Genomic DNA, 10,679 nt, shown 5'->3' with positions numbered 1-10,679 from the left:
AGATCCATTTTTGGATGCTTTCCAGAAATGTTAGTGCTCCTCATAGTTCTGGACAGCAACCCAACCAAGAACTATGATTTTGGCAGGTTAGGAGCAGATGATCTGACATAAAACCTGGATATGTTATTTCAATTTCTGCATTTATTTAGGAAGCGCCACCTCAGGAAGTCTCAGGTAGAAAGGTGTCATCCCTCAAGGCCTGACCGAGAACCATTTTCTGTTTAGAATTTTTAACCTCCTACTTCTGTGTAGTTTCTGCTCTGCCACTTAATGTAATGCCTGCTTATTGCAAAGTGCTTTTAGTTTGGTCCTTTTAAAAGCCCCCTGAGGCACAATCATGCCTAGAAATTAATGTATTCCCTTCCCGCACATCCAGCAGATGTGTGTATATTGAGTTAGTGTCTCTAACATTTAGCTGATTTTTTTTCAGAGCAGAGTTGAGTCACTGCTACATACCAAACCCATTTGAAGCCTTTCCCCCTCAAGCTACTGGGACGTGTACTTTTATATATATACCATATTTTTAGCTTGAATTGCAAAGCACTTGGGTGACTTGCAGGTTTTTCTAAAATAACTACTCCTAATATGCCATGCTGGTAGTGCTGCAGTTGATCATTGTGGCTGCATTCAACAGGAAACTTGCATAAGGGAGCCTTGGGAGTCCAAGACCTGAAGTTGGTTGCTTTTGTTATCTTTGCTTGTCCATCTTACTTGTTGGAAGTCATCTTTGACAAGGTTACTGGTGGTTGAAAGGCTGGGGACTTTGGTTAAAATGCTAGGCAAATATCCTTGCTGAGGAATTAACATGTATTCCAGCTAACCACACAGCCAGGTGAGGGTAACTCTTGCTTCTCCTTCTCTAAAGTGAAATAAAATCCTCTCCTAATGTTCATTATTACACCAAGTCATGATTCTCACTTCTCAGTTGTGGCTGGGTTCACTCATTTTACCTGTAAATAGCAACACCTTATTTTCTGTCAAAAGGCAGAGATATCTTTCCCCATACCTGCAAATCCTCTTCATATCATATCCCTTCTTGCTGAGACAGTCAGCAGAAGTAACTCTTGAAGAGCATCAGTCCTGTCCTACCTTTCTAGCTTTATGATAGAGAAAAGAGCCATTACACTCAGAAATAAAACCAGCAACTTCAGGTTGCATTGTGTTTAGCAAGGTGAGATAGCACAAGGAGGATTGCCTGGATGTCCCCCAGCCCCTTGAGGTAGAACACAAGGGTACCTTGAGGTACCCTTCCTGCTGTCCTGAAAAGACTTTGCTGTTGAAGTGAAGTCTTTTAAAAATACAGATTTATTTTAAGCACATGAAACATCAGGATAGGCACAATTATAAACACAGAAAGAGTAAACATGGCAAATAACTTGCAGCCAGACAGTGCAAGAAATATCTTAAAGGCAAAGGTTACCATTTCACATACAAAACCTGATGAAAATTGGTTATTTTTGATACATTCAACGCTTTGCTCATCTCAGTTTTAATTTGAAAATAGCTGGTCATTCCACCCCTTCCAAGTTTTTATTTAGAAGTTATTGCATAAATACTTATGTATTTTAAATATTTTATAAAGTGCATTCAAGTGAAGAAAGGAAAAAGGTAAAGGCCAAATTTCCAGTGCACTAGAGGAGACTGAGGCAAAACATCCTCAAATCATAGACTAGAAGGAGTTTGGTTTGGAATCTAGCCCTAAGAACATACTGAGTAATGGCACAGTAATGCAAACATGGTTTCTAGGAGACAACTTGAGAGTAGATACTAGCTACTAGAACTATGGCTTGACAGTGTATTTGCCTTTTAAGTTTTGAAGATCAAGGTCACATTCTTCTGCTGATAATTACTAGAAAAAATTATGCTGAAGTTTGAAATGTTCCTCCTAATGTGATCCTGAACAGTTGTACTGTAAACAACATCCTATTTATTTTGAAATAGTCCATTAATTCTTGGGTCTTACTGTCTACATTTTCCTCTAGACTGTGAGCTGCTATCTTGAAATTCCAATTAGTTTCTTGTTAGATGTGCAGCCATTTCCATCTTTAACCAGCCTTTAAGCCTAAAGCTGTTTCTGTTAACATCTGTGAATCAGCATGTCTTGCTCAGAAGCTTAGGCTTAATAGTTCACAAATAGTTATGGGAAATCTAAGGACAAGTAAAGGAAAACATCAGTTTCAGCTCTCCATGTTTTGTAACTCATTTGTGTCTATCAAACTGGAGAACAGCTAAGAGGGTTTTGCAAATTAAAACTCTGGCATTTTTTCCCCTTAAGACATGCTGGGGATGTAGCAGAACTGACCAGCACCAAAAATTCTACTTGTTTTTTACACAAGTGGACTCCTCATTCTCCATTCTGAGAGGTCACTGCAGTGCTGGACCCTCTTACCCCTCTTAGCATATCCGTAACTTTTTTGGGAGCAGGACCTTGGAATACAATGAACAACACTTCCAGTACTGTGCCACAGACATCAAGGACAGTACAGTTACAGTAGTTTTTCTCTTACATTCAAACAGGAATAACTCCTCCTGATATGAAATTAAAAAAAAGAGAAACTTTTCAAATTTTAACTTTCATCTCTATATCAAATGTGCTTATGAATAGCTAGGGAAAAAACAATTTAGAATGCAAGACCTGAATTCTTTCACTCTTCTCAATCATCCTTTTTGTCAGAGGTATTGGAGTTATCCTCTTCATTGCCTTCAGGACAGACTTTATTTCTTGCAATTGGTGTTGTTTCTGACACTGGGATTGCACTTTTTCTCATGGGACTGTGTTTGACTTCAGGTGACACAATGTCATCCTCCTCCAACATATCTGATTGGTATCTTTGTAGCTCTAGGTATGTAGTGAACAACTTGGCATAATATGGATGCTTGAGTGCAAAGTTCTTGAACTCATCTGAAATATATAAAAAATACAGATGCTAACTGCAGCAAGAGAATCAAACAAAATTTCCATGCCTGCTCCTTTTACTGAAGCTGATATCCAGTTACTCTCCTCTGAAGCTCCTCAGGCATATCACACCAAGTACCTAGGTCTGTGTTCTAGCAGTTTTCCCCAGGAAAACACCATGAGAACCATCAGATATTCTCAGAGAGAAAAAAGGTAGGAAAATCTCACTGTTAGTAGGACTGTGCTCTGTTGCAAAATGATGTAACTTACCATAGGACAGCTTCCCAGTTTTATCTGCATCTATTTCTTTAAAAAGCATAGAAACATCAAGCTCAGGAAGCCCCAGAGCTGACTGAATGATAGAAGCAAACTCATTTTCTGTTATAGTGCCATCCTCATCCATGTCAAAGAGCTGAAAAAGACATAACATGTAGAAATGCTTTAGTATCAGTTTGCCTATGAACCTTCTGTGCACAGTATCAGGTTTCTAGTACTCAAAAGGGGATATGAAAACAGAGCCTGGGATTTGAAGAGACATATCTGCCACTAGATTAAACTTGCCATAGCTTATATTTTAACATAAAATACCTAAACTTTAATGTATGTGATCAGGCAACCAATAGTAATTATTGTTATTGAAAAGGAGTTTTAGTGACTGGAATGCAGGCAGTAGGTGTACACTGATCATCCCATCCTTCCCAGCACAGTGACAGTAAACATGAGTCAGCCCCTTCAGAAATACAAGGGATGGATGGCTGGAATTCTTAAGTACTTGCTATAGGCAAACTTTGCCACTGCAAAGCAAAGGACATTTAGTGACAAAGAAAACAAGGAGTAAAAGGAAACCCATAGTTCCTTCCAGACTGAAACAGGCTGAAACCAGCTGAACCAGTAATTTTTCACTGAAACTGGGAATTTAAACAAATTACTGATTTTATTATCAGCACAACTGTTAGGATACTGAGGAGTATAGTGTAGGGAAGAAAACAATGAAACAGCAACAACAGCTGCTAGGCTTGCTTCTTCATAGGTATCTGTACTGATAAAACATCCCTCAAAACAAGCACAAATCACTTAGAGCAGCTGCAGGACTTATCTGTGAGGCAGCCAGTGGATAAAATACATTGCCATAAAACTTCTGCTACTTCCTGAGTACACATCAGTATTAAGAAGTTTAAGATGAATGTGATCTATATCTCAATATAGTGTTCAACATGTTTCAGTAGAAGAGACTAATAGGTAAATTAACTGAATGTGTGCCAGGTTTACTAAAGAAAAGAAAAAAGTAATTTTTAGCATTTTCCTATTCAGGGACACACAGCCTGAGCATCCCTGGTTACACATGGTCTGTTTGTACATGGGATCTGAAAGGATCTACTGCTCCTTGACTGCTGTCAGGACACAGGTCCTTGTACCTGAACAGGTACAAGCCAACAGATCTTAGATGCAGCCCAATTGTGGATGTGCAATAGCCCTTCTTAATATTTTTTTTCCCCTTCATCTTTGTTAATAGCAGTGAGTGACTCTACTGAGTGCTTGACCCCAAGAGGAGGTTGCTCCATCTATTGTTTCTTTGTGACATTGAAAAATCACAGCAGAAAAAACCTCAGAAAAAAACCTGCAAGTGCTGGGGAATAATTTTTGAAGTTAACCTGCCAAGTTACATGTTCAGTAGTGCCTTCAAATGGCTTTTGAAACACTTTTCTATGAAGCTAATGCCTGCAGTTCTGCCCCTACCCTTCACACTCTAAATGTCAATTGGTTTAAGAGTATTACTCACATTTCCATAGAAGACTGAAGCTATAAACTTACAATATGAAAGCTAACACATTTACAGTCAGTCTTGATTTGTCAGGTTTGCAGATTTACACTAAATTGGACCTACCTTAAATGCCATCTGAATAGTCTCCTCTGTGTTGGCTGGGTTACAGAGAACAGACAAACCAATGACATATTCTCTGAAGTCGATGGTGCCATCTGCATTCTGTAACCAAAACATGCATAGAGGTAGTTAATATTGCAGCTCAGTTTAAAAACTGTTGCATAAATCAACCATACAACATAGATTAAGACAGTTTACAACACTGGAGGTATTTGTTCCTCATGGAAAAAATACTAACAGTTTCTAAATATATAAATAGCAGCTTGCTAAGTCTATATATAATAAATATACTAGGGCTGAAGTAGCAATATACATATTTTCAATAGTGAGAAATTTGGTATAATTTGCTATCTTATAAACACCCAAACAAAGAAGAGATTTAAGACCACTTACAAGTTTTTCATCAGCATATGACTTCCAAGAAGCCTCTAACAAGAACTGGAATAGAGGTGTTTAAGGGAACTTTAACAGTTCATGTAGCACTGGCACTTGTGAAGTTCAGAGACCAATGCAACAGCCTAGAATAACCAAGCCAACAGTGAGGCTGCTGTCCTGTTCATTCTTCCTGAGTAGTAAAATACTTCTTCTTCAGCAGTAAAATACTTGCCAGTGAAAGTACAGTCTGGCTATGCAGTAAATCTATGTGGTTATCTTAAGCCTTTCTTTGAAGCTAATGCAGTGCCCTATGTGTTATTTTGAAGCAAATACACTCTGCTACCTTTTAAGCCAGAAATGCAATGAATTCATTGTAACAGGCTCTCTGATAATCCCAGATTTGATCTGAGGGAACATTTCAGTGTGTTAACTACAAGGCTACATCAACAAAACATTTGATGCTTGCTTTGATGGGATCCGTGATTAATTCTATGTAAACCAGACAGGGAAAAATCACAGATGGCCACTGAAATGCTGAAGTCAGTGGTGTTCCTGTGGTCATGCTGAAAACTTCTTGAGGGTTTTGGGAAAGATCCAGTCTGGGGAAGAAGCTGTATGGAAGTGTTAGGTGATGGGACATGGAGTAGATAATGAATGCACAGCTAAGTCACTGGTAGCTCATTGGTTTTGTGCTGATGAACAGTAGAATATGGAGCTTGCAAGTGGCAAAATACTAGGGCTGCTCCATAGAATGCTTTGAAAATCCTGGGTTCTACAAAGTAGGGATTTCTGTTAATGAATTTAACATTGATTAATAAAATATGTGTAATAATGGGTTCAATACTAGCTTTTCTTTATCAAGCTATATAGTTGACAGGATTTAAAACTGCTAAGATACAATTTTATTCAGCCTTCAAATCCAACTCTAGGTGGTTTTTTAGGGACAACTGTTGATTTTTTTATTGATAGTCAAATCAATATTTTTTGAACACAGGTAGCCTTTGAGCATCTTGTACTTTAAAGACCTGTAAATTTTAAGGAGATTTTTTTAGTAAAAATATGACTAGTTTTTAAGTTATTTTCATGTGTGTCTAAGGGATATAACTTTTGTCAGCTTTTAATCATTAGAAAAGGACAGTAGATAAAATGCTATTTTATTTACAAATCTTTGCTGTTACTGTGTTGCAGAGACTTTAAATATTTTGGCTAGATCGTTGTTCCTGTAACAATAATAGATCTAACTCAAAATGTATCATTACAAACCTAAACTCTTAGACTGAAGCAAGACAGTTTTATAGTTTATGTATCCTAGGCAAAGGATTGTTTGATGCCATTAGAATATTTAAAACAAAATATTTCTAGCAGTAATATCTTCTCACAGGAGAAGAACTGGGAAGTAAACTTAAATAAAACACCATCATTAAAAAAGAACTTTGAAATCAGTTAATACAGCTTTGCAAGAGCTAATAAGGGTCACAGTACTTTCATTAAAGTGCCAAAAGCCAGTAATCAAAACTGAGTGCAATCTGATACAATCCCCCCAGCCAGCTGAGTAGGAAATCAACTTATTATACTTGAAAGATCATGTTGTCACTAGTTTTATAAAGCCCTAGGATGCTGGCTCACTTCCAGAAGCTCTGGCATGTTGGTTAAGGAGAAATGATAGGGTTGTTGCCTGAAAAAAGCTATGAGAGTTAAACTGAAAATGCAGGAAAACCTTCAGTGCCTGTGTAACACCACTGCACACAAGCACTTGTAGTCTTCCTGTAGCTGTGTTTGCAGGTGCTGCACCCAAGAATATTTTAAGGGAGCAAGATGTGAACTAAGCTCCAGTTCTCTAAATAGCACAGCAGAATATCAATATTTATGTAATTGTGTTACACAATATAACCAAAATATAACATAACCTCAACAACTCCTGTTTTCTTTATGGAAATTAGTTTTCTGCTATTATTTTCACTATAGCATGGTATAACAACTAGGGTTTTGTTGGTTTTTTTGTATAATGCAGTAAATGGTACACTTTGGGAAGCAAGATTTGCATTGTCATAAGCAGTCTCCATTTAGAGTTGCATGAGGACTGCAAGACAGATGCAGTCATTAAAGTCTGAAGGAGTACTGCCTCAAAACTTGTTTCTCACTATCTAATGCAATGGGAAAAATCAAGTGTGAGTGTGTGTGTGTGTGCACTAGTCAGTCATGTCTAGTGAGGTAAAGCCCTACTCACTTCCAGGGCTCCTATGCCAGAGAATTTAGATCTGGACCATTGGGAGAAGAACTGCAGATGTACCCCTCATGTTCATATCCAGGCTCATCCTCTGAGAGTCTATTGCTGTAATGCCAAGATTCCCACTATTTGTTGCTACATGCAAGTTCCAACTAGTCAGAAAGGGAAACAAACAAACCTGGCAGGATGGTGCTCACCTGGGGGTATCACACTTTCCCTTGTGCTCACTTTTGTGACACAGAGCCCCAGTGGCACTGTGGATAAGTCTGTGCTTTTCCATTGAGTAACTGGGAGGGGGGGGTGAATGCCATTAGGAAGAACCAACCTCTTTCTTGACAGTTTGGGCCAATAGAAATATTTTTACTCTTTCTGTCACCCAGCTTGGTACTAGAAGAAGTGCAGGAGTTAAGAAATGGGCAGAAGATTGAGTTTATTTTTTTCCCAAGTTGCAAGTAAAAGGCTTCTCTGCAAGTAGAAATCTCAGGGAAGAGATTTGGAAATTACTATTTGTCAATTGTAACTGCAAGATTTAGAAATCACAGCTATGGAAATTTAGGAAGAAAACTAAACCAGTGCCCCATTAGCATTGAGATGCCCTGCAGGTATTGTGTGGTTATTTCTCCATTAGTCACTAATGTCTCCCTGGGGAGGGGCAGGTTCAGTCTTACATCTGGAGACTGCAGGTAGTTGGAAGCTGCTCTGCTCAACCTATTCTTTCACATTCCAGTCAGCTAGCACACACCCTAGACAATTTGATTCTAAAGCAGCAGAGCCCTGCTGAGAAATCTGCCTTGTTACATTGCAGTGCTGTTTTCAGCAACTGTGTAATCTTTAATTCAAAGAAATGTACCTCTGACAGTTCCTGTTACTCCTTTTTCTTTTACTGAAAAATTGACATCTTAGGCAGAACTACATAACCAGCCTGTGTGGGATGCTGTGCCCTGATAAAATTTAACTCAGATAGCCAGAGGTTGATTTTGGCTGTCTGTCTGCTGAGTGACTGCATTATTACAGCAGCAAGCTTCTCTAAATAGAAACCTAGTATTTTAAGTTGTTTTCATTATAACTCTAATCAGGCTTCAAGGAAAGGTCAAAAAGTGTAATTAATAGCATTGCAGGAAGGAGGAAAAGGTTGTAAAAATAGCCTTATGTAAGTCTTCTATTTTGTCCTGGCCAGCAGGTAGAACTGACAATGCCACTCAGGTTTTGCTTCAGCAGACAGGCATGAAAAAGCAGAAGTAGGAAGGAAATTAAATACATGATTATGTAGATTCATTGACCATCATGGCTACGGCACTTCCCATGTTTTTCTCCTTTTTAGGAATAACTGCACAACTCTCTTTACTAGTGCTTGCCTTCAGGCAAGCAGAGCTTTTATTCCAGCTTAGCAAATGCTGACAAATCAGAACAGTAACATCACAAAGCAACACCAAACTTAGGAGCCTTTTATACAGTAGTTATACTCATATACAAGCCACCTGACATGAAGAAAGAACTGATCTTTGATCCTCCATCATCCTTGCTCACTTCAGAGTCTGGAGGTTGTTTTTTTTAGACTTACAGAGCTGTCCAATTGACAACTTACACAAACCCTTCAGAAAAGCAGAGTAATGCATGCACTAGAGGAATCACAGCACGTGAAGCTGAGCTATCTACCCCCAGCTACATCTGCCTCAGGATTAGAAGGAAAAGACTGCAATAGTACAGGGTTGTACTTTTCCATGTGCATTCTTCCTATTTTTCTCTGCTAAGCCTTCAGGAGTACATGGTGAGCCGCAGCCAATCTTCAATGGTTATTTTGATCTGCCCATTGCCATCTCTGTCCAGGGACTTGAAGGTCCTGAACATGCTGTCCAGTCGTACCAAGCAGCTGATGAAGTTGTTGAAATCCATGCAGCCCTCCTCGTCCGCGTACCTGCGCACGATCACCTGGCACAGCTCTTCCTTCAGATGGAACCCAGCAGCCTCCAAGGCACCCGGCAGCTGAGCTCTCCCAACAGCGCCTGACTGAGCAGTGTCATACTGCTTGTACACACACTGCCATTTTTTGATGTTGTTCCACAGATACTTAAACTCTTCAAAGCCCAGTTTGCCATTTGTGTCATTGTCCATGACAGCCACCATGCTGCGGCAGGTGTCTAGGCTGAAGCCGTCTGTCTTCAGGTCTTGATGTCTGGAAACAACTTTGTTCAAGATGTCCCTTAGCTCTGTGGCACACACTTCCATATCATCTCCAGCCAGCTGGGCAAAAAGGCGACGAAACTGTCGGATCTCATCACTCTCATAAGCTTCCACGTTTGTAAAATGACTGTGTGGAGGTGGAGGTGGCTCTGGATTATACTGAGCTGCTGCTTCACTTATAAGGTTGACAAGACCTCCAACGATTCCTCCCAGATTCCCTCCGTGTCCACCTCCTGTCAGGAGACCTCCAAGGCCACGTGCAAGGCTTCCTCCACGGCCACTACCACTTCCTCCACTCAGCAAAGCTTTAGCAAGGAACATGGTGAAGATTTTTTGAAGGGAGCTTCTCAGAGATCCCGTGCTTCTGTAGCTCTCCAAAGCCTTGTTGTCTGTGAGCTGGGTGTGGGCAAAACTTCATCGTGTCTGTGCATGTCTCCAGCTGCAGTTGGCTCAGGTCTCAGGAGTTTCTGAGTTACGCCTCTTTTTTTTTTTTTTCTCTGCATGGTGAGCTTTACGTGATTTGAGGAATCTTTTTAGAAAAAAACCTAACAAACTGACAAAGCTGAAAGCCATAGAGCAGAAGTCTCAAAATACCTGTGCTCATAACTGAAGCAATATGCAGAAAGGCCACATCAGTGTGACTGCTCCTCAGTTTAGCTGATCTCCTTGAAGATGAATGTAGCACAAGCTTGCTAGAGTCTTGTCTTTTTTTTTGCCATCTTATGCCTTCTGCCTTTTAGTGAACTGAGCATTACTTTGCTAAGGCACTTTGCTGACAAGGAAGTGCCACAAAGGGAAGTGAAAAGAATCTTTATTGCCCTGAACTATTTTGGCTGCCACACCTTAATTCTATATTATGTACTGTGCTTCAGGACTCAGACTACCTGTTCATAGGAGCCAGTGTCCCAGGATGGGGAGGCAAGAATGAAGAAGCTCTGCTAGAGCTTCAATGCATTCAGCAATTGAGGAAATACATATGATTGTTCTCTATGTTAGAGTCTGTAAAACCTTTTTATGTGGAAAAATCCCCAGTTTTATTCAGCATATAGAACAATGACCTCCTAAAATGTACTGCTGAAGCTAACTTGATCAGGAAGAGTGATGCTGAGCTGGGAGAG

General features: G+C 39.7%; 2 protein-coding genes across 2 annotated transcripts in view; both read right to left on the bottom strand.

Annotated features, from left to right (window-relative positions):
- Positions 1-1,290: 1,290 nt before the first annotated feature.
- LPCAT2 (lysophosphatidylcholine acyltransferase 2) overlaps positions 1,291-10,679 on the bottom strand; it is a 30,622-nt gene continuing 21,233 nt past the window's right edge. Inside the window, exons 12-14 of the mRNA XM_071756963.1 lie at positions 4,782-4,880; positions 3,167-3,308; positions 1,291-2,902 (exon numbers count right to left, since the gene is read on the bottom strand). Of these exons, the coding sequence (XP_071613064.1) occupies positions 2,655-2,902; positions 3,167-3,308; positions 4,782-4,880 (489 nt within the window). The 3' untranslated portion in view covers positions 1,291-2,654. The remainder of the gene's footprint in view (positions 2,903-3,166; positions 3,309-4,781; positions 4,881-10,679) is intronic.
- Positions 8,721-10,476, bottom strand: LOC139802130 (calpain small subunit 1-like). The gene has a single exon (XM_071756964.1). The coding sequence runs from the start codon at positions 9,880-9,882 to the stop codon at positions 9,136-9,138; it is 747 nt and encodes a 248-aa protein (XP_071613065.1). The 5' UTR covers positions 9,883-10,476; the 3' UTR covers positions 8,721-9,135.

Source organism: Heliangelus exortis, chromosome 13, assembly GCF_036169615.1.
Source record: "Heliangelus exortis chromosome 13, bHelExo1.hap1, whole genome shotgun sequence".
In the NCBI taxonomy this organism is placed as follows: domain Eukaryota; kingdom Metazoa; phylum Chordata; class Aves; order Apodiformes; family Trochilidae; genus Heliangelus; species Heliangelus exortis.
This window is presented reverse-complemented; position numbering and strand designations above follow the sequence as displayed.

Coding starts and splice junctions, on each gene's coding strand:
- LOC139802130 (XM_071756964.1), bottom strand. CDS start 9,882: ATGTTCCTTGCTAAAGCTTTGCTGAGTGGAGGAAGTGGTAGTGGCCGT.